Source organism: Miscanthus floridulus, chromosome 1 (genome assembly GCF_019320115.1).
Source record: "Miscanthus floridulus cultivar M001 chromosome 1, ASM1932011v1, whole genome shotgun sequence".
Taxonomy (NCBI): domain Eukaryota; kingdom Viridiplantae; phylum Streptophyta; class Magnoliopsida; order Poales; family Poaceae; genus Miscanthus; species Miscanthus floridulus.
This window is the reverse complement of record NC_089580.1, coordinates 104,871,604-104,895,439: the sequence shown is the minus strand read 5'-3', so window position 1 is coordinate 104,895,439 and position 23,836 is coordinate 104,871,604. Positions and strand designations below refer to the sequence as shown.

The window sequence follows — 23,836 nt, the reverse complement described above, 5'->3', positions numbered from 1 at the left end:
TGAACCGGCAGTGGTAGATAATTTCATCACTGTCGATTGCCCTCTACTGGGTTTAATTCTAGTAGTGTTGCCGGGTTTGAACCAAGCAATGATCCGTGAATTTGAACTAGTGAGACACTGGGATATAGCCGTGATCCTTTGCGTGGTTCTTGTGTGAGGGGTTGTCTGGTTGATGCCCTTCAAGATAGCTCTAGGGCCAAAGGCACAGATCTGAGCTCCAGACACTCAGAATCATAGGCCTGGGACTGGGAGCGGTAGAGCGCCAAGCAAAGCTGCCTGATATTCAAACCATGAACGTTGGTCTGGTCGGCAGTGAAGCAGCGATACAACGATTAGCAATACCCGATCCAGAATAATTGTCCTTTTGTTATCTTCAAAGAAGTAGCATTCGTTTTACAAGACACACCTGAACATGAGAACTATTGTACAGAAAGAGTACTAGGGAAAACATTCCTTGTACATTTATTTTGCTACTGAAATCAAAACTGTTCCTGAAGTATGGTCGATCAGAGATTGAGCAGGCACCTCAGCGACTTGCCTTCCTCCAGTAACTGGAAAGCTTTGTTGATGTCCGAGAATGGCATCTTGTGTGTTATGAACCCATCGAAGTTTATATTGACCTCCTGAACATTTGAACAAGAGGTAAGACACTGACCATGCAGTCAACACTAGGTGACATCTGTTTCGTACGTCCGAACAATAACATTCTTAATTATTGCAGAAGGAAAAGTGTCGATCAGAGATCAGAGATGCTAATTAGATTAGAAATGAAAAGATAATAATTTGTAAAAAAGCCCGATTTTTAGGGAGGAAATGCACGCAGTCAGCGAGCTACGTACCCCGTTGACGCACTTGTCGACGAAGTCGGGCAGCTGGGACTTGCCCTTGAAGTCGCCGAAGACGCAGCCGATGATCCGACGGCCGTAGAGCTCCATCGGGTGCAGCGGCACCATCTTGGGCGTAGAATGGATCCCTAGCATCACCGTCAGGCCCCAACCCTGCATATTTTTTATTTTTATTTTTTTGTGACACATGGTTTTAGACTTTTAGTAGGAGTTCTGACGAAAGGATAAAAAACAGGTTTGGGTCTCACTGGGCCAAATAATGTGCCGGGCTATATTGTTAGTGGGCCAATTAGCGACGGTATTGGCAAGGAAGGAGACATGAGAATGGAAGGAACAGGAAAGCACAACTTACATCATGCGTGGACAGGAAGGCCTCTCGCAGCACATCATTGATCCCGGTACACTCAAAGCTGTAGTCTACACCTCCATCCGTCATCTCGCTGATCACCTGCACAATCAGTTTTCAGTGTACCGGCCCTAGAGTGTCATATACAGATACAGATGATACTAGTGTTCTCTTGTGATCATACAGAATAACAAGGCTGACAAACATTTTCACTGCAAAAAGGAGAAAGAAATGGCTTATGTACCTCATGGACTGGTTTGTCACAAGCCTTAGACTCGACGAAGTCAGTGACACCCATCTCTTTACCTGGACACACATTTCATTTCCAGTCAGTGTATGATAATCTCATAAACATGTTCTCCGGTAGACAATGGCACTAGTACTCTTCCAAAATTGAAAGCCATTGCATTCAAAATAGTGAGATGGCGCCAAAATTCCATATTTCCAAACAAGCACGTCAAGTTGTACACTATTGATCATCAAGATGATGTGCACTATGTACCACAGTTTATTGAAAGAAGAAGAAAAAGCAATCAAGAGACGGGGGTGTGGGTGTACAAGCCTCCAAATCTCCAATCAATTCACAAGAAGGACATTATTTTCTTATTTCTGCTGACTGACAGCACGCACCAAGTGTTTGGGATTTATTCTGCTGGCAATTTTACATCAATTGGTAGCAACAATTCTACATATGGATCGTTTTAGGAGAATTTTTGGGCAGAGGTCATCAGGCTGAGCAGCAATTCTAATAGTAAAAGTTTTGATGTCATTTTGTTCTTTTAAACTTCAATTAATTGTTCAAAGATCACTCCATTGCTGGACACAAAATGTACCTCTTACAAATCAACAGATCAATTGAGATTGAGACATAGCATGGGTGCTCTGTGTGAGGCTAGTGGCAAAACCAGACTTGTTCTGTTTTGCTCCCGGTTGCATCATATGGAAAATGACATCCTGATTGTTGAAATTGACAGGCTAGATGTGTTCCGTGGGTGCATGTGCATGTTTCTACTTAATTAACATTATCAACAAAAGAAAATCGCCTTTGTTTAATAGTGTACTAGAAATGTTGCCTTCACGGTAGAGTAACTCTGCTTTTGTCTTCTCCATATATATGTTCTTTAACCACGGGTGCATTGAATATTCATTCATGAAATCAGCAACCAATTTCTTCCCTTATTTCAGACATGAGGAAAAATAACTTTATGTCGAGAAAACAAAAAGGGTAAGCAGTAGATGGGACGAGTTCAAATGGTTGGCAAGTCATAGCTCCAGTTTTCCTCCCTTTCATGTTTTTGTCAGTTTGAAAAGCAAACACAGGAACCATCCCGTGAGACTTTACCTAAGTGTCAAGTCACTAAGTCATGCTGTGCACAGGCATTTTGTTTGCTAGATCCAGAGGGTTGTGAAAATGGCTAAAGAAGAATAAGGGTGCAAAAAGAGAGAAATAATGGAAACGACGTGGCTCAGCAGTTAGCACGCACCTTTGGTGAACTTTGCAGGGTTTACATCAACGCCGATGATCCGAGCTGCCCCTCGTAGCCTGGCACCCTCAGCAACCTATTAGAAAATAGATGAACAGATTTATGGTTATCCAGATAGATATAACTTAGTCAGGTAAATAAATTCTTGTGTAATTAAGTTGAGGGAAAAACATATATACTGACAGCAAGACCAACAACGCCGAGTCCAAACACTGCAACAGTTGATCCAGCAGAAACGTCTGCACTGTTCCACGCAGCTCCCACTCCTGCTGATGCCAAAAACATAGAAGAAACGGAAATTATATATGGTTCCGCAAAACTGGTCTCATTTGTATTTTGCTTGCATGTGAAATTTGCGTTGCTTTGCATGGATGTATCAAACATGCATAATTCCACGGATTTAATTTTCACAACTAACTAATGAAGCATACTAGTACTAGAGGACGATGTTAGTTGGTTGTTAATTTGACCACCTGTGGTGATGCCGCAGCTGAGGAGGCAGATCTTCTCCAGCGGGGCCTTGGGGCTGATCTTGACTGCGCAGGCCGCGTCAAGCACGGTGTACTCGGTGAAGGTGGAGGTGTTGAGGAAGTGGAACACCGGCTGCCGCACGCCTGACCACCGGTCCACCACGGAGAACCTCGTGCCATTGTCATGGACCATGGTAGTCTTGAAAGGATCCACACGGTAGGTTCCACAGACGTTTGTCTTGTTGGACTTGCAATAGACGCATTTTTCGCACTCCCCGGTGAAGATCGGAACTACGTGGTCTCCAGGTGCCAAACCTTCTACTCCTTCGCCCACGCTCTCCACCACTCTGTAATGTAAGCAAGTCAGTCAAGTGCTGCTAGCTATCACACTAGTCAAAACACTAGCAACAATAATGAGTGGGCGGAGTGGAATCTACTGTTTCATTACTTCAAACTAAAAGTATGTCTTTTTTTTTTTGAGGAATCAAACTAAAAGTATCTCACTCTTGAGAATTTGCAATAAAGTTTATTTTTCGCCCCCGTTAATTAAATAACAAGAAAAGCTTGCTGGGGCAAACCAAGAGACAGAGAATCAGATCTCCCTTCCATGGAGCCATCGGACGGACCATCCCAAAGCCCAATGCCAAGCATGTGTGAGAGCTGGTCATCGTTGGCGTTGGTCCTCTCCATCTGCCAACGCCCAATTGATTGCCAATAAATTATTAGCTCTATGGCCCCGTTCGCTTGTCTTAAAGTTTGGCTTGTTCGGCTTGTTTTTTTAGCCGGAACAGTGTTTTTCTCTCACAACAATTCAGCCGGAACAGTGTTTTTCAGCCAGTTTCAGCCAAAGTTCAGACCAGCGAACGGGGCCTATATGCAATCGGTGGTTAGCCTATTCGCCATGCATAGATCGATCGATCCAAGATCCAGACACTATTAAAAACAAGATAGATCTTTCTTGGCTTCTCGCTAATATTTTCTGTTTTTACTAAATATACTAGCCCTATCCCTAAATAAATTAAATACTAAAATTGTTTTAAGTTAATTTTTTTTATATTTGATCAAATTTATTAAAAAGGACAACGGCGTTTATGACACCTAATGAACACATAGTGTTCCTAATGATACAAATTAAATTTAGTGTCATAAATCTTGACGCTTTTTCAATAAATCTAGGAATTGATTTATTCAGGGTCATAGAGAGCTTGTGGGTTGTGCACAAATTAAAAGGCGAGGCAATGAAAGAATCTCGTCATATTAACTACAAATTAATTGCAAGATTTGTAGTCCAAGACCGGAGTTCCCAAAGAACTCAATTTTCTGAGAAAAGACCATTGTTAAAACATTTTCTTCAAAAATATGCAGAAAAGTTAAACTTGTTAGCAGAACCTTTGCTAAAACAGTTGAATAAGCTAAGGCGCTGTTTGGTTTCTGCAGTGTCTCCTAAAATTCCTGTCAAATCGAATGTTTGCACACATGCATGGAGTATTAAATATAGACTAATTATGAAACTAATTGCACAACTTGCGACTAATTTGCGAGACGAATCTTTTAAGCCTAATTAGTCCATGATTTGACAACGTGGTACTATAGTAAACATATGCTAATGACAGATTAATTAGGTTTAAAAAAAAATCGTCTCGCAAATTAGCCTCCATCTATGTAATTGGTTTTATAATTAATTTATATTTAATGCTCCTTATCAGTATCTAAACATTCGATGTGATATGAATTTTAGGAACGACTAAAAAAACCAAACACCTCCCTAATAATCCTACTGCTATAACTGTGATAAGGTCAAAGCTTGCTCGCTCATTTATGTGCAAATCTGCCAGGCACACACATGTCGGAGTGGCGTGTGCATGCGGGCGCTGACGACCATTGGACACGCAAATTCGTGGTAGGAAGTCAAGAATTCATGGCACCTTATTTCTCCAAAACCCCAAATTAGACTGGAAAATTGTAACAAAACAACCCTGGAAGACACGTGAATTTATATTTTCACCCTTGAAAGCTAAAATTCAAGACCAAGCCCCGACATCCAATCCAGGAAGTAAACGTAACGGCATTCAGTAGGTGCACTATTAACTCCTTTTAAATGCTCCTGTCTATAAAAATTTTGGACAGTAAAGTGTTCACAAGAAATACATGGGCACCGAAGTCAACTGTAGGACTCAAAACTCCGGTAAAGCTCAGTTTCTGAACTCACGTCATGTGAGGACGGAGAGGGGGCGGCTAAAGAGAAAAAAAAAAAAAAAAAACCGAAGAGCATGAGTGGAGAAGAGGATTAAAATTACGCACCCGGCTGCCTCATGTCCCAAGATGCGAGGGTACTTGCGGTGCGCCTTGTTCTGTGACGTCCATAACAGATTAACAAGCAGACATACAGCACCGTCGTCACATGGCAGCACATATAAATAAGAAATACGTAGGTTAGTCGAGGGATAAAGTAAAGAAATCAAATCCCAATCCAAGAACATGGAAGAATGAATAATGTACCTCTCCCTTCCAGGCGCTGAGGTCGGTGTGGCAGATGGAGGTGAAGAGCACCTTGACGCGGACCTCCAGAGGCCCAGGCGGCGCCACCTCCACCTCCTCCAGCGACAGCGGCACTCGGGGACCCCACGCCACCGCCGCTGCATCACGACCAAAACTCAACTACGAGTCTACGCATGTCGACCGAGCCGCGCCCCCGTCGATGCAAAAGAGCGGAAATGAAAAAGAGAAGCCGCAGGCAACAACACCTTTGCATTTGATGGCCTTCCCACGGGTGCCGCCGGCGCCGCCGTTCCCGTTCGTCATGGCGTCGTCTTCGTCCTGATTCTCCCCCTGATGCCTTTTTTTTTCTTTTCTTTCAGGGACAGGAAATCGTCTTCTTGGCTCTAGTGAGGTGGCCAGCCGGCGTGTCCAGCTATTTACGCTCCTAACAACCTGCAGCCCTGCAGGCATAGATGATCTTTTTTCTCTTGTCATGTTGCTCTATTATACTTACTGTATGGTCAAAAGAGCGGTGGGCCCTCCAATGTGCTTCTATAAGCCTGGCTGGATCCATGTAATTAACATATATAGCTAAAAAATTTCTGGAGTAGATCTAAATACAAGCAAGGTTAATGTGCCAGCCAATTGTTAGCTGAGCACCTACCTAACAATGATCTTATCGGCCGGCAATCCTAGCTAACATCAATTAATAGCTGATCAATTTACCGAAATACCTCCATCAAATAACCATATCCCTTCTTAGAGGCTAATAATATAGCTTACTACTGACTGTATAGATGTTTACCACTAATACTGACTGTATAGATCTTTACCGCTCATCCATCAGCTCACTTATATATAGTAGTTAACCTTTCACTATTTATACATGACCCACTTGTCACTCTCACAAAGTTTTTTGATTCTTATGTCTAAGCCTGCTATAAACTTACAACCTGCTTTTCTCCTCTCTCTTCTCCTCTCTCCTCCACCTAGCATATAGCCTACTTACAGCCCTTTATTATACTTTATCTTATCCAACTGATTCCTTTCATAGCCACCACTACTATTCACATCCATCCACGAGTGTTGCTAAGGTCCTGTTTGGTAGAGCTCCACTAGTGTAAAAAAAGTAAATTTGAATCTGGGATTCACCTGAATCTACCGTAGAGCAGCTCCACCATGGATCTAGGATTCACATAAGTATTTGGTACAGCTTCACCTCTCTCTCTATCTCACTGCCAATATGGGCCCACGCGTTAGGATAAAAAAACAAAAAATACATAGCTTCTTCTTCCTCTTCTACAGGAGGGCCGGCTGGGTTGGGGGTGGGCGTGGGGCCGGCTGAGGATCGGTACAGTGCATGGTCGGCCAGAGCGGCGGTCGACGCAGCGGCCAGTGGCGACACGTGGCTGACCGGCCCGAGGAGCCACTACTGCAACAGACCTATCACAGTCGGTTAGTAACCCTCCATCATAGCTGGATTTCGGCCTCGGTAGTAAATGGTCGACAGTGATAATCTAGGTCCTCACTATCAGTTCATAGCCAACTGTGATAGACACTAAACACCGTCACATTGGTCAATGAACCGCCTATGTACTAGTCATGATCACCGTCGCCTTGCACCACAACCTGACTGTGTGCAGTGCAGGTTCACTGTCGCTTTGACGTCCGATGCATCTGTGTCGAGGTGAATATCACCATCACTTGGGCGTAACCGCTTGTGTATTGATCATCATCACTGTCGCCTTACACAACGACCCAACTATGTGCAGTGAGACAGGGTTCATGTCGCTTTAACGGCCGACACGTCTGTGTTGAGGTGAGCATCACCCTCGCTTGGGTGTATGGACCGTCTATTCAAAGGTCATGGTCATTGTCGCCTTACAGTACGATCCACATATGATGATCATATAGTCAGTGTTGAGTTACTAAACGATTCAAGGGTGATCACTTTTGATCCCGGGCACATCATACATTTAGCAGCGGTGTTGGACGTTTGCTTCACCAACGGTGAGTGGTGTGCGGCGGCGGTGATGACAAAACAATCAACGGCGCTTATATCCGAGATGACAGAATTGTATCAAGTTTTCACAATATGATACTAATTCAGTTTGGCTTTAATAGCTTACTAAATACACAGCATACAGATCTAATCATTACATCCACGCACCACATCCAGAAATAAGAGTACTTTTTACAATAACAATGGACGCTAACATAATAACTTTGTGAACTGAGATGTCCTAACATAAGTGGTACATAAATTGCATAATAAAGATACTGATCTGTACATACTTACATAACGAAAATGACATAGTTGTTCTCCTCCTATGTGGCACTCCTGCTTGCATGGCAAAATAAATATAATTAGTGCATCCTTCAGATTTGAAGCTGTTGACAGTAGTTAATAATCATTATAAACCGTCAATAAAACATGTATATGGGCATAAATATGATCACCAACCAAGGTCTAGGGGTTAAAACTAACAAATTCCATGAGTTTTGGTGAATCTGTATTTTCTGCAGGGTATATCCAGAAAACAGCCAAGGGGGGCCTATTCGTCAAAACAAATCACAGAATTCCGCCGCGTATTCAACTTGGGAAGACTCTAGAAGACTCTAGGAGACTCTCCACCGAGGCGGGGCATGAGGCATAACATACTAAAACAAAATAAAAAGTGTGTGTCTAGTTTTCTATTCTAAAGAGCTCAATAAATAAAAGACTATGAGATAATCTCTTACATTAGAAATGATGAATAGTTGCTCTGTTGTAATTCCTTTCAAGTACCTAGTTTTCAGCCTTGAATTCTTCCAAGTTTTGTATACGACTGTTTTGATATAAGAATTTACTCTGAACTTGAAACTCGTGGGTAGCATATGCTTGATCTAAGTCTAGGTAATTGATAGATATGATATGAGAAGGTCTGAGCTGCTGTTTATCTTGTTCCAAGTGATACTAAAGTTCTGGAGATTTATCTTTTGAAAAACATAAGAATATTACATGATGAGCTCTTGTATGATAAGCTTGAATTCCTTCCAAAGCCATATATGTTATTTAGACTAGGAAAAACCTCCACTCATATATGTTACTTGCTTTTGCATTGAGTTTAGTCAAGCTTTGTTGACTTTTATGAGAGGTTTGTCATGCTCTTAAAATCAAGATCACATACACACCACCCACATATGCATTACTCCTACACTGGGGGTAGGCGCAAAAACATGTCAATCCATCTAGATCCACCCAAAAATATTTTACTTCTACATTGGGAGTGAACACCAAAAATATGCCCTATAGGATATTTATCAAATAAATGCTCCAAGGTCTTGTTGCTGTCTCTCAAAAATTTTGTTGCAGAAAAGAAGCATTGGGCTATGCAAATGTTATTCATAAAAAAGAAAGAAAAAAAGAGATGTGGAAAAAATGAACAAGTGTCTGGGATATTGAAAACAATGGGTACTCCAATGCCCGCCTAAAAAAGTGAAGAGATTAATAAGATAGCCCATGTTTTCTTGCAAAATTGTTTCCAATTTTAAAAGAGAGATATGTTTTTAAGGAGCATAGTAGAATTAGGTTAACCACCACATATATATCCACCATACATCCATACACATACACATCTTAATTTGATTGTATGACTCAACTCTCTTTGTATCCGAGGTTTGACTTTACAACATATGTATTGCAAGTATGCTCTTTCATGCTTTCTCCACTCCTATGAGCTCCACATAAGCTTTAGTTGTAGGAAGAAAGGCATAACATCTCTATTGCCTTGAAGACGATCCACAAATACCACATATATTGAGAGCCTTGAGAGTGTCATACAATGGATGCTCTCAATTTTATTTTGAAAACCCATAAAAATTCCAGAATAATGGTTGAGCAAAGAACTTGAGACATAGTGCTTGACTTGATTGTTCTATCTTTTAATTAATCAAGACCCAAGTGAAGGCTAAGAAGCCCCATGCTTAAAGGTAATATGGGTAAGTTTGAAAGTCAGATTGGTTTATTCTAATCTGGAGGAGAATTCTTGTTTGAACGCATGTGTACTTTTAAGGAGTTACTGCAATGTTTTCAAAAATCCTAAAACTCCTGATCCAAATTGTTGAGTTTAGCTTTGCTAAGGGACTAGCAAAGGTTAAGCTTGGGAGAGCTTATTGACGGTAGTTAACAACCATTATAAACCATCAATAAAACATGTATAAGAGCATAAATATGATCACCAACCAAGGTCTAGGGGTTTAAACTAACAAATTCCATGAGTTTTGGTGAATCTGTATTTTCTGTAGGGTATATCCAAAAAACCATCAAGGGGGGCCTATTCGTCAAAAGAAATCATGGAATTCCACCATATAATCAACTTGGGAAGACTCTAGAAGACTCCAGGAAACTCTCCACCAAGGTGGGGCACGAGGCACTGCTAGCCGGCCCCACCTACAGGCCGCTTGGCCCCTGGGGGCCACCCATCAGTGCTCATCACAATGTCGGTTCTCCACCGCCTCCTAGGTTGCATTTCTGCCATTCTTTAAGTCAGTTTGATCCAAGGGCTCACGATGGATGCTCTGGCCTATATATACCAGCCCCTGCCACCCCCTAAGGCCTTGATAAGTCATTTGAGAAGACAGAAACCCTAATCATCCTCAGAGCTCCACCATATTCTATGGCATAGCTATTTAGGCTAGGTCTAAAGAGAGGCAAGCAGGCTTTGATTGGATTCCAATCATGTCAAGAGCGTGGTTTGGTATAATCTTTGTACCCCCTCTCTTTTGTATCTCGATTACTTTTATATGCTAGCTACAATTGTTATGACAATATCAGTATTCATCTCATTTATGTTCTTCATTATAATGTTCATCGTCTACTTTGATTATATGCACTACAAGGTTCTACCTCTAATGCCACACCACATGATTGCAACACCACTAATTTGGTTGCCATAGGTGGGTCGTATTGAAACCTTTTCAAAAAATGGTTGCAATATGTGCCTATAATGCAACAGACTAAATTTGTTGCAATATGTGTGGTTTGTCGTTGCAACAGGCTTGTGCTACTGCAACCATTTAAGAATTGTGTTGCAATTAGTTGGCATTATTGCAATGGCACTTTTGAGTTGCAATTACTTGTTGTTATTGCAACAATATTGGATTTGGTTGCTTTTGCTTGTAACTATTGCCACGGTTATTATGGGTTGCAATAATGTTCCATGGTGTTGCAATTGCTAGGATGGTTATTGCAACAAGATTTCCGAATGGATACAATAGCATGTTCCTATTGCCACAGTTTTCTGGGGTTGTAATAATTTTTGTGGTGTTGCAATTGTTAAGTACTTATTGCAACTACAATCCTAAATGGTTGCAATATCATGTTAATATTGCCACGGTTTTTTTTGTGTTGCTATAGGCTACCGCTGATACAACGGCCTAAAAGTGTTGCAATATACAAAATTGGTTGCAATATACAAAATGCTCCATGCATTAGACTACCATTGATGCAACGGCCTAAAAGTGTTGCAATATACCAAAATGGTTGCAATAGATAAAATGCTCCAAGCATTTCTGAATATTGTGTTCTATTGACAAAAAAATGTTCCACAGAGGATTTGATCCCAGGAACTAAAGTACAAGCAAACACTCATCTACCACTGGGCTACTAAGGTGTGTTCGACATTAAGCCACCTTTATATTACTTGTTTACATGATGAAGATGGCTAATTCACTTCATATGTCAACAAGGACGATAACCATCCACATCTTCAATGACAATTTTAGCAAACAAAAAAATTGTCTAGCTTGCTGATATTTGTGCTTATGATAGAAAACAAACATGAGTATAACAGTTTAAAGACCAACTGTAGCTATTCATTATCCCGGACAATGAGATTGTTTTAAAAAAATCTAGAAAAAACATCACTGTTGTACAAAGGATAAGTATTTAAACAAAGAAATCATCTTTTATGCTTTCTACCGCAACTGGTGCAACAACTCCATCGTCAATGTAGGTGTCATCTTCGGCATCATCATCCTCATCAAGTAAGACCGCATCATCTGGTTTGAGAACTGCTTCGCCACGCACCTGATTAATAATAGAGGCATCACCAGTTGTGTTTTCCTTGTCTGGTCTTGTCCAATTTGACAAATCCTCATTTAGGCCTAATAGATTCATGTCTTGGATTCCCACATCAAGTAGATCGACTTCCATGTCACCCTCATTTCTGCTTCTGGCATGGCAAACAAATTTCTTGGTCTGACCACAACAACACTAGACCATCCTAGCTTGTTCACGAGGTTGACAAAAAACACCGGTTCGGCCTGTGTTGCCAGAATGTAAGGTTCATTTGAATATCTAAACCTGGAAGTATCGATATCGATAACACCATATTTATCCCTACTATATCCTCTACTTCTGCTGGTACTAGCAGCCGGCACATCATACCAATCACACTGAAACAATAAAACTTCTTTTTGTACAAGGAACTCGAGTGAGATCATTCTTCTAATCACTCCATACCAAGTCATGTTGCTAGTAGTACCATCACCCCTCACAAGCACACCACTATTTTGTGTGACGAGGTTTCTCTCAATGGTAGTCATTCGAAATAGCCAGTTATTGATGTAGCATCTATTGAACACATGAGCTCGATGGTCCGGTCCTTGAGAAAGGGCATACATAAGTTCACTTGCTTCACCTTTCTCGTATAGTTTGGTGATCTGCAAACACAGTTTGAAAACAAATGCCAGTTAATAAGTACATCGTTCTAACCATCACATGGAATAAAAAAAATAAAAAATAGAACTAACCTTGCCCTTGAACCACCTTACAAAGTGCTCCTCGTGTCATTTATTAAGATTCCTTATACTATTTTTTTAGTTCTTCCATGTGCTCGCTGCATTGAAATAGCCAATTAATTAATTAGTTGACGTCAGAAACAAAAAGTAGATTAATTAATGATGGTATATTGCAACTTACTCGACCCATGGTCTGGCTTCATCGCAGTTACTAATTATGTAGTGCCTCATCTTTCAAACCTCATCTGCACCAAATATCTCGGTAGTCTGTCCTCTCCTCTTGTAATCCATTTCTCCAAATACGCTCAGACCAGATGGCGGCTCATTCACTGTTGTACTTTCATGACGATCAGCGCGATTTAGCTTGGTGTCGACATCCAAGAATCTAGAGCAAAATGTAAGGCACTCCTCGGCTATGTATCCCTCGGCTATTGAACCTTCTGGGTGCGCCTTGTTTCTCACATAGCCTTTAACAGTACGTAGATACCTCTCAACTAGATACATCCATCTATAACACACAGGCCCTCCAAGTTTAGCCTCTTCAGCTAGATGAACCGGCAAATGAATCATGATATCAAAAATACAGGTGGGAATACCATCTCAAGCCAGCAAAGAGTCTCTTTAATTGAACTGCTAAGTTTGTTAAGATCTTCTTCCACTAGCTCCTTTGAACAAAGTGCACTGAAGAACCTACTAAGCTGAATCAATGGCATGACAACTTGTTTAGGCAAAATCTTTCTGACGACTAAGGTTAACAATTTCTGTAGAATAATATGGTAGTCATGTGTTTTTAGTCCAGACACCTTACATGCATTTGCGTCAACACATCTCCTTATATTGGAGCTAAACCCATCAGGCATCTTCACTCCATGTAGAAATTGGCATAAACTTTACTTGTTAGCCTTATCTAAAAAGTACAAGGCTAGTGGCAAGGTATAATTATCATTGTCAATGATAGGGTGCTGATCTTGCCTTATCCCTAGCTATTCCATGTCAAGTCGGGTCTTCTCGTTGTCCTTACATTTACCTTCAATTTCAAGCAAAGTACCCAATATGCTCTCGCATATGTTTTTCTCAATGTGCATCACGTCCAAATTATGCCTTATGAGCAAAGAAGACCAGTAAGGGAGCTCAAAAAATACTCTTCTTCCTCCAATTGTGCCATCTTTTATCTTCGTCATGCTTCCTCTTTTTTGATGTCACCTTTCCGAATATCACTTGATCAAAAGTTTCATACTGGTCCAATACCTGTTGACTAGACAGTGGTACTGGAGCCTCCCTGGTTTCCACCTCATTGTTGAAGCTCATCTTGTTCATGCGCCAAGGATGGTCTGACAGCAAAAAATGATGATGTCCCATGTAGCAGTGCTTTTTTCCAAATCTCAACCACAAATAATTTGTATCCTTGTGGCAGTATGGACATGCAAATTTGCCTTTTGTGCTCCAACCAGAAAGCATCGCATATGCAGGAAAGTCATTAATTGTCCAAAGCAGAATAGCATGTAGTTTAAAATTCTTCTATACCTTGTCATCCCATGTATCAATTCCCTTTTCCCAAAGATCCTTCAGCTCATCAATGAGGGGCCTCAAATAGACATCAATATTCATTCCAGGAGATGTTGGACCAGGAACCAACATCGACATAATCCAATAAGGTTGTTTCTCAAACAACCAAGGAGGCAAATTATAAGGGATGAGGATAACAGGCCATGTGGTGTATGTAACATTTTGCATGCCAAAGGGGTTGAAGCCATCAGAAGCAAGACCCAGCATAATATTACGAGCTTCCTTTGCAAACCAACCATACTTGTTATCCACATGCTTCCATGCCTTTGAGTCAGCAGGGTGATGCATTTTGCCATCATTGACCAATTCTTCCTTATGCCATCGCATTAGTGATGATGGGCTCTCTATCATATATAATCTTCGTAGCCGAGGAGTAAGAGGAAAGTACCATAGGATTTTACGTGGGACACGCTTCTTGTTTGTTGTATCAGCATCACCATCTGCAGTGTCCTTGTGAGCACCGTCGTTGGTCGTTTTCCACCTAGACTCGCCACATTTGGGACATGTATCTAGATTTGCGTTTTCCTTCCAAAATAACACACAATCCTTCTCACAGGTGTGTATCTTTACATAGTCTAAGCCTAGATCTCGAACCACCCTTTGCACTTTCTCCATTGTGTCCAGGACACAGTGGCCTTTAGGAAAAAATCTTGTGAACAGATTAAGTACCCCCTCCAATGCTCTGTTACTAATACCGTACAAGCACTTAACCTAAAAAAGTTCCACAATAAAAGAGACCTTAGTAGCACCCTCGCAACCTAGATATAATTTCTTTTCTGCCTCCTGTAATAATTTGAAGAATATCTTCGCATGTTCATTTGGTTGTTCATTGTCATCAGTATCTCTGATCTCTCCATGTATAGCACATCTGATTAGGGATCTAACCAAATTAGTGACACCACGGTCATCATCACTCGGTGTGCCTTCTTCGTTGTCTACTCCAACTTCATGTGGTGCGAATTTGTTGTCTACTTCTACATCAGCTGGTAGTGGTGCATCATTGTGTACTTCTACATCGGCTGCCGGTGCGTCTTCATTGTGCAATCCCACATCTAAACCTTCCCCTTCCCTGATAAAGCTTTCATCAAACCCTCTATGAAGCAAATGAAGCTAAACCAGAGGTCATGGTCTATATGCCATGCATACACATCTAGGACATGGACACGCAGAAGTTCCACCTCTCGATGTGCCACCAAATGTGATGTCCAAAAAATTTCGAAGATTCTCCTGCCACTCAATTGAAGAATGAGGCAAGCGCATCCAACTCCTATCATCACCTGACATTATTCTGCAATGACGAGACACACCAACCGCGGTGGACGAGCAGTGGAGTAGTCGAATGGGCGGAGGAGTCAGACGGGCACTAGATCAACAGTGATGCTCGGCACCAAACATCGCGAGAGGAGGTGGCATCGATGATGCAAGGGTTTTAATCGAACCAGAATAGGAGAACTCTATGTCATAGATAAAAAATTGCGTCCATGTGCTACGCTGCTTGCAGGGCCCATGTTGCTCTCGTGGATAGCCCCTCTGGCATAGGCGCGCTATGTATGAGAATTTGTGATCCGAAGCCCAATTTTTTTGGGGTAAATTTTAGTTTGCAACAGGCGTTAAAAAAAGATCACCTGACCTGGCGTCTCACAGCCTCAATGAAGGATGGAGCGTCACCCATGCTACTCCTCACCTCCACCATCATCAATCTTTCATAATTTAACTCAACGACCAAGGGTTTGTAACGCAGGAGCTGATGCAGACGTGACAAAAACCTGCACCAACACACACATTTGCAGGTTACCTAGGAGCTAACACATGCATGACATGATGAAATCTCACCCACTTCCACAAATCCAAAGCAACATCATAGCGCGCCTAGTGCCTTGGGAACTGCCGAAGAACAAGCAGAGGAGACGATGAGACGGAGAGATGTATGTGTACATGCATTCATAGGCATACGTGCACATGCATTCAAAGGGGTAGATGGTGGACATGATAGATTAGTCTGAATTCCCCGCTGCCGGTGCCTTGGGAACTACTGAAGAACAAGTGGAGGAGACGAGGAGACGAGGAGATGTATGTGTAACCATGTTGACATATAGGCATACGTGTACATGCATTCAAAGGGGTAGATGATGGACATGACAGATCAGCCTTAATTATGAAGATAGCTTTCGCATGCCATATTATGAAGGACAACGAGTTTGATGTTATATTTTAGGAGCCCACTGAGTTGCCTCCTCCTCGCTCATGTGATCACTCTATTCCAATTATTGAAGGTGCCAACCCAGTCTTCATAAGGCCGTATCACTATGCTCCAATATTGAAAACTGAGATTGAGAGATTGAGCGTCAAGTGACAGACATGCTGCAACATGGTATTATCTAGAAGAGCAACAGTCCTGTTGGTCCCTCGATCTCCGGCACATAGCATATCATCCAATATGTAAGCAAATAAAACGAGGTCATGCAATGCAAGTATCAACCCAAGGTGACGATGATCAAACAAAGGATTCGATGACATGGTTTTTTTAGCACCAGTAAATTATTACATCGACCTAAGACATAGATTAATCATGGTTTTTCAACCCTGCTACCGGCGCTCCTCTTCGCTTCTTTCGCTCAGCCCTGTGTCAGCATCGTTCTGCGTCCATCGTGAGACGCCACTCAGTCTCCTCCTCCTGGCGGCAGCACTCCTCCTCCTCATGGTGGCGCTCCTCCTCCTAGCGGCGGCGCTCCTCCTCCTGGCTGCGGTGCTCCTCCTCCTTCTGGCAGCAGCACTCCTCCTCCTTGGAGATCTCAACAACGTGCTTCAGGATGTAGTCGTCGGTCTCCTTCTGCGTGATGGCGTGGAGGCGCTGGTCCTCCTCCTCCTTCCGATCCGTCTCCAATGAGTTGAAGACGACCTCCTCCACTGGAAGAGGTTCCAGTTCCTCCTCTGATGCAGTCTCACAGTTCGGATCATCCTCGAGGTTCACCTCGAGGTCTGACTCGGACAACGGCGTTGGCGGAGGCATCAGGGGGCGATGTGAGGATGACGGGTTCAACATCGCCCATGTTATCTTCAAGCGGTGAGGCCTTGTGGCGGCGGGTCGAGGGCCAAGGCGAGGTGTGCATGGGAAGGGTGCTTCGCTTTCTTGACGCGCGGTGGTGCAATGGCGGCCAACTATGCATGGGGGCCGGGCTTATATAGGCGTGATGGTGGGTGGAACTGATGGTGCAATAACTCGCACCCCTCGAAAGATGGAGCGCGCCTATGTTGGCAACCAGCATGAGTAGCCGATGGAGTCCTGGGTAAACGCGGCGTCTCTTCATGGGGAACTGAAGGGCCACGACTAGTCCAAGGACCGGGTAAAACGGTGGCTCTTCATGGGAACCGCGCGACCAGTGTGGCCGGGGAGTTGAAGGGCCTACACGCAAAGCAGGGACATATAATCACTCAAAGGAATAAATTCCTTCAAACTTACCAAAATTAGGTGATAGCTCAATAGTTTGTCCGCTGCTCTGGAACTTGTAGGCTTCGGTTTGATTCAAGGATGCAACACATTTTTTTGCATTTTCTTTCAATTTATATTGCTTCATTTTTAATTTACAAGTTTTTTAGTCCTAATTTTTTGCCAATTTAGGTTTATACAATTCCCATATATATTTTCTTAAGTCCTAACACAATATGCATGAGGGAGTGGATGCTATCACAAATACAAAGGTAAGTGTATATCACTAACTTGGTTTATCACAAATACAAATACAAAGATAAGTGTATCTTGGTGTCACGAACCAAAACCTAGGTAAAGATGTCATGCTGCAAAAAGATGGTTTGTGCGATAAATCCTGTCCTTGAGGACATCGATTACCAATTTGCACTGAAATATTGTCTTAGCTCCCACATGATATCACCTCAAGGCAAAGAAGGTGACATTGAACATGATACACCTATGTGATATGCCATATATATGATACACCTAACACATTTTTTTGCATTTTCTTTCAAATTATATTCCTTCATTTTTAATTTACAAGTTTTATAGTACTAATTTTTTGCCAATTTAGGTTTATACAATTCCAATATATATTTTCTTAAGTCCTAACACAATGTGCATGAGGGAGTGGATGCTATCACAAATACAAAGGTAAGTGTATATGACTAACTTGGTTTATCACAAATACAAATACAAAGATAAGTGTATCTTGGTGTCACGAACCCAAACCTAGGTAAAGATGTCACGCTGCAAAAAGATGGTTTGTGCGATAAATCCTGTCCTTGAGGACATCGATTACCAATTTGCACTAAAACATTGTCTTAGCTCCCACATGAAATCACCTCAAGGCAAAGAAGGTGACATTGAACATGATACACCTATATGATATGCCATATATATGATACACCTATATGATACACATTTGATCAAACAAGATTCCAACTTGCCTATTCATAAGTCCCTGGTACCTTGGACACATTAGAAAAAGGTATGTTCATTGTAGAGTACGTAAATAGTAAAGCAAATGACAAAATGTTAATACAAAGGGGTCGAGTAACACAATGCAAATAAAACCACGTGAAAGGAAAAGGTTTTCCGAGAAATTGGAAAAAAGATTCACCTGATTTGGACAAGAAATGCGAAATCCAAACACATTTAACGTTTTTACAATGAATCAAAATAAAAAAGATGAACACCATGAACCTGGCGCTGACAAGTGGGTCCCTCATGTCAGTGGCACACCCTTTTCCCACATATTTTTTGTAATTTTTGCCGAAAATTGGCTTGGCGCCCGCATGCAGCCATTTACCGCCTAATACCCCGCCCATTATGCGAACAAAGCGAATCTTAACCTCCCCACTTCCTCATTATCCTCCCCATCTCCTCCAATTCTTTCCTTTCCCTCCTCCAACTTGGTTCCCGATCTGCACCCACCATCGCCGCTTGTCTTCGCCGTCACGCCGTCATTGGAGGGGCACCGATGCAGGACAAGCCGCACTCGAAGGCCGCCGCGACGTGCCTCCCCACCGCCAGTGCTCAAACCTCAAGGACTCCTAGACTTCCTCTTCGTCAGAGTTACGGTAACCCTAAAGCCATTGATCTATTCACTTTTCACTTATGAAAGAGTAATGCATGTACCTGTGTGTCTATGTAGTTTACTTGTTCAATGTAGTTGGACTGCAGATTGCATCAATGGTGATTCAATCGACGTCACCTGCGTTCAACACGCCAACATCTGCTTCATTGTCTAGACCCAGGGCGACGATGTCGCTTTTTCAAACACCTTCATCTAGGACGGCGACACCTCCCACCGATGAAGATGGAGGTGATGGCAGCCAATCACAAGAAAACCTTTGGCGTTCCACTCAAGATGACGACAGGTAACGGCACAATGTCTGTCTAGATGCTACTGTAATGATTTAGAATTCAACAAAATACTTCAATAATAGTGAGATCCTTCAATAAACGGTAGTGAGATGGTTCAATAATATGAAGAACACATTATTATTTGCCATTCTCAAGTTGTTTCTTCTTTAAATATTGTTTAGGGTGTGCTTATGTTTCTCATTACATTCTGTGACAGCTCGGAACAAACATGGACTATTTCTTTCACTTGCAAGGGGGCACTAGGGGGACAACAATTTGCTCAGTATACAATAGCCAGGGACGACCTCACATTTGGTAACTTAATAACAATGAAATCAAATTTGGGGTATGGTACCAGGGACTACTTATACTACAAGAGAAGTGGTAACTCTATAGAAACACTAAATGAGATCGAATATGATGTTGATGCAAATGCAATGATATCAAGTAATGCAGAGGAGAGGGAGGTCAGATTAGTATTGTCAAGGGATCAAATAACAGATCGAACTATGGACATAACACACATTAAATTGCCAAGAACTGTGGCATCAAATAGTGAACATTCCATAGATGAGTCACTTGATGATTACAAGGTGTGGCTTAAAAATATGCATAGATAGGGCCAAGGCATGGGTAAGTTATGTTGCTGCCCTATTATGAATTGTTATATTATATTATATTGCAATGGCCAGATCACTAATAGCAGCATGGGTTTTGTAGATTTTGAAGATATATACAGGGATGACACAGTCAAGACTTACAAAGAATGGTTAAGGGTGCAAGGACAACTAGATCAAATTAGTAATATATACCTTCTTTTCCCAAAATGTCAACCAACTTATTATTAGTCCTTCACAATACATTTATAGTTTACACTTGTGGCCTATTGTCTGCAGGTGCATATGACAACCCTACAAATCAGATAGTTTTACTAAATTCAAGTCAAGATAGCAATCCAACACCACCTCTGAACCAGCCATCACATGCTCGGCGTGAGAAAACACAGGGAGATAGTAAGTGATGCTTATTGTGATTTTATTTTGATGTTCAATTCAGTTTTCCCTATGTAAATGATTTTGTTTAATCTCTTGCACTGTATATTGTTTTGATGGACAAGACTCCCAAAAGAGGAAGGCATGAGGTACTATGAAAGGATTGGCAGCCAGCCACAAGAGATCCAAGTAGGGTAGTCAAAAGCTTAAAGTCCAATTCTCTACACGTGGAGGAGCTGTAGGTGAGAATGCATGCACATTTACTGATGAAATAGTAGTGTACACAAGGAAAAAAGCACCACTCATTGGGGTGAGAACATAGAAGGATATTGACCAAGATGTCAAATATTCAATAGTATCTGATATGATGGTAAGTTTCTAATTTATTTTTTCTAGCATACACAGTTTTGTTACCAAATTAGTTAAGAAGTGACCTAGAATTTATGTTTTATATGTTGAATAGGATAAGTGGGACATTGAGAATAACGAAGAAAATAGGAAAAAAATATGGACCATCGCTAATGAGCGTTACAAAGGATGGCGAGCAACATTAAGTGCTACATACGGGGCGTACACCACCTATGAGGAGAGAATGAGACATAAGCCAGAAGAGTTGGACATTGTTGAATGGCACTATCTGGTTTTGTATTTTGGTAAGATAAGTTTTCAGGTTTGATGACCTTTACTTTATTCTTGTCATCTGCACTTGATGAAATAAAGGCTATGTTTCGGTACATTGTAATATTTTTTTATAATCAACTCCTTGTGCAGAGGGTTAGTTGCAAGAATTCTCGGAATCGGCAGAATGTAAAGGTACACCATCGGGCAGGATCAAAGACTTTTTTCTCAGTGTGGCTTTGAGAAGGTAATAACTTCAGAAGCACATGACCATGCTTCCTTACCTTTTGACATATCGCTAATTTGTTACATTCTTGCCTAATTAGAGGGACCCAATAACTGGTGATGAGCCAAATGATTTGGAGCTTTTCATGATCACGCACAGTAAGAATGGGCAATGGACAAGCCAAGAATCTAGGGATGTCTATGTGAGTATATAACAGTTTGTACAAACCTTATTAACTAATGCAAAGTGACCACCTACAAAATCATTTTCAATTAACTACTTCAACTGTCCTCCTTTGTTAGGATAATGCATGCAGCAAAATTTCAGAGACGGAAACAGATGGAGAAGCACTCATCATTTCAGACGTGGAGCAAAATAAGATTTTCTAGTCAGCCTACCATGAAACAAGAAACTACAAATCAACCAAGATCTATGCTAATGGATACTTAGCAAAATACCCAACCAGAAGGCAACTACTGTCTAAGGATTACCAGTACCAAGTGCGTCAGGAATCGGCACTTGTCGAAGCATTTTCAAAGCTACAAGAGAGATTAGAATCTCAAGAGGCTAAAAGGGAAGCCAAAAGGGAAGAACATAGGCGTCAGATGGAACAAATAATGAAGGCAAGGGAGGCCGATAGAGAAGCTCTTAGGCAAGAGTTTATGGCAATGATGCAAGCAACACATGTACAAGCATCAATACAACAGGTAATAGTCGGCTACAAACCATGCATCATTTTCGTAGTTTCAAACTCCACTCATGATTTTCTGACCAAAATTGAAATGCAGGCTAACAAAGATGGGGGACAAAATGCAGAGGTTACTGCTACAACAAATATGGATGAAGAAAATGTAAATACAGAAAGTGAAGAAATATCACATCAGCATGTAGTTTGAGAACTGAAGAGTGTTTAATGTTGTCATGTGATAGTCCTTTGAGGCATAATTTTCCCTCCATCTATTGATTTGCAGGAAAACCAAGATAGCATCCCACCACAAACACAACTCGAAGCTACAACAGCGGCAGGTACAAGTAATGGTCGCACAACTAGAAATAGTGTTGCGAATAAGACTCAAACTGGCCAAAATAAAGGAGGGGATACGGCAGTTAGTTTTACTACTACTAAATCATTGAGGGATGCTGCGGCTAAGAAACGAGCATTATCCAAAAGGAATCAACAAGCTGGCAAAGCACAGGTGATTTTTGACTCCACTACCTGTGAATATTTCTAAATCAGATTCAGTTGCCTAGTTCCTATTACTGTAAAGTGAAATGATACTTAGCTGAATACTAAGTTTCTGTTTGCTGAATATACCAATGTTAATGATTGTTTCAGGAGCAAGATAGAGTTTGAGTGGAGCGCACAACTGATGATGGATGGTCAATGTCAAGCCAACATTTGCTACAGTGCTACACATAGCTTATTACATTTTGAATTGTTTAAAGTAGCTACTGTGCGTCAGATACCTTATGTGTTTCCGTTGTTGTGCGTGTGTTATCAACTAAGTTTGACATTGGATGTGGTTTCATTAATGAGTTGTACGAACAAAGCATATTTTGGTTTAATGGATGTCTAAATGCTTCTTTCATCATATATTGTTCGGCATGCAATTATTGTTTGAAGCAAACAGAGCGTTGCAATATGGACTATCAACAAAATAATTTGGCGTTGCAATATATGATATAGCAACAAACAAACGGTGTTGCAAAAAACATCATACCAATGAAATAGTGGGCGTTGCAATAGAGTCTCCAAACTGTAGCAACACAATAGTTAGCGTGGCAATAGAGGGTCCAACAATCGCAACTAGTATTGATCGTTGCAATAGAGAGGCAACCTCTAGCAACCAAACATTTACCATGGCAATAGACGGAGGCACCTATAGCAACCATAATATTTAGTGTTGCAATAGAGAGACTACCTCTAGCAACCAAATATTTATCGTGGCAATAGATGGTTTCACCTATAGCAACTAGTATTTATCGTTGCAATAGAGTAGCTACCTCTAGCAACCAAATATTTATCATGACAATAGACAGTTCCACCTATAGCAACCACCGAGATAGCATGGCAATAGAGGGTCCATCTATTGCAATGCTATTGATGTGTTGCAATAAGGTCTATTGCAACACCCAATATCGTTGCTAGTGCACCTATTACCATGCTTTGGGTACGTGGCAATAGGTATTGCAACACTCACCATGGTTGCCTATACTATGGGTTGCAACACTACATGGCGTTGCAACAACACTCCTTGGTGTTGCAATAGGGGAAAACCTATTGCAACACCAAAATGAGTCATTGGGCAAACCTTTTGCCACGGTTACTATGGCAACGTCTGTCAACGAAAAAAAGTGTTGCAATTTTACCTATCGTAACCATTTTTGTATATTGCAACGCTTTTATGCCGTTGCATCAAGGGTAAAACCTTGTAGTGATGCTTAGTATAGTTGGATTATCATCATGTTCATGCATAAGTTCGTATAGCGCTCACTCTAAGGTACCATGGGTGGACGGTCGACATTGTGTAAGCATGGTGCTTATACGTTGTTTACCTATGAATACACCCTATATTCTGGGTCATGTGGTAGATCGCAGATGTGACACTCCTATTGAGTCCTTTGTAGTCCACCCCCAAATATAGACGCACGTAGGGTCTAGTTACGAAGGAAGAGCAAGCTCTGTTCTT

At 41.5% G+C, this 23,836-nt stretch overlaps 1 protein-coding gene and 1 pseudogene across 1 annotated transcript; one reads left to right on the top strand and one right to left on the bottom strand.

The window, feature by feature from the left end:
* Positions 1 to 316: 316 nt before the first annotated feature.
* LOC136538432 (alcohol dehydrogenase-like 4) lies at positions 317 to 6,059 on the bottom strand. Its single transcript, XM_066530407.1, has 10 exons — positions 5,890 to 6,059; positions 5,645 to 5,781; positions 5,447 to 5,496; positions 3,149 to 3,492; positions 2,859 to 2,941; positions 2,676 to 2,751; positions 1,436 to 1,497; positions 1,198 to 1,293; positions 840 to 998; positions 317 to 623 (listed from the first exon to the last, which is right to left on the bottom strand). The coding sequence occupies exons 1-10, from the start codon at positions 5,945 to 5,947 to the stop codon at positions 507 to 509; spliced, it is 1,182 nt and encodes a 393-aa protein (XP_066386504.1). The 5' UTR covers positions 5,948 to 6,059; the 3' UTR covers positions 317 to 506.
* A 12,865-nt stretch (positions 6,060 to 18,924) lies between these two features.
* Positions 18,925 to 22,500, top strand: LOC136460937 (uncharacterized; annotated as a pseudogene).
* Positions 22,501 to 23,836: the final 1,336 nt, after the last annotated feature.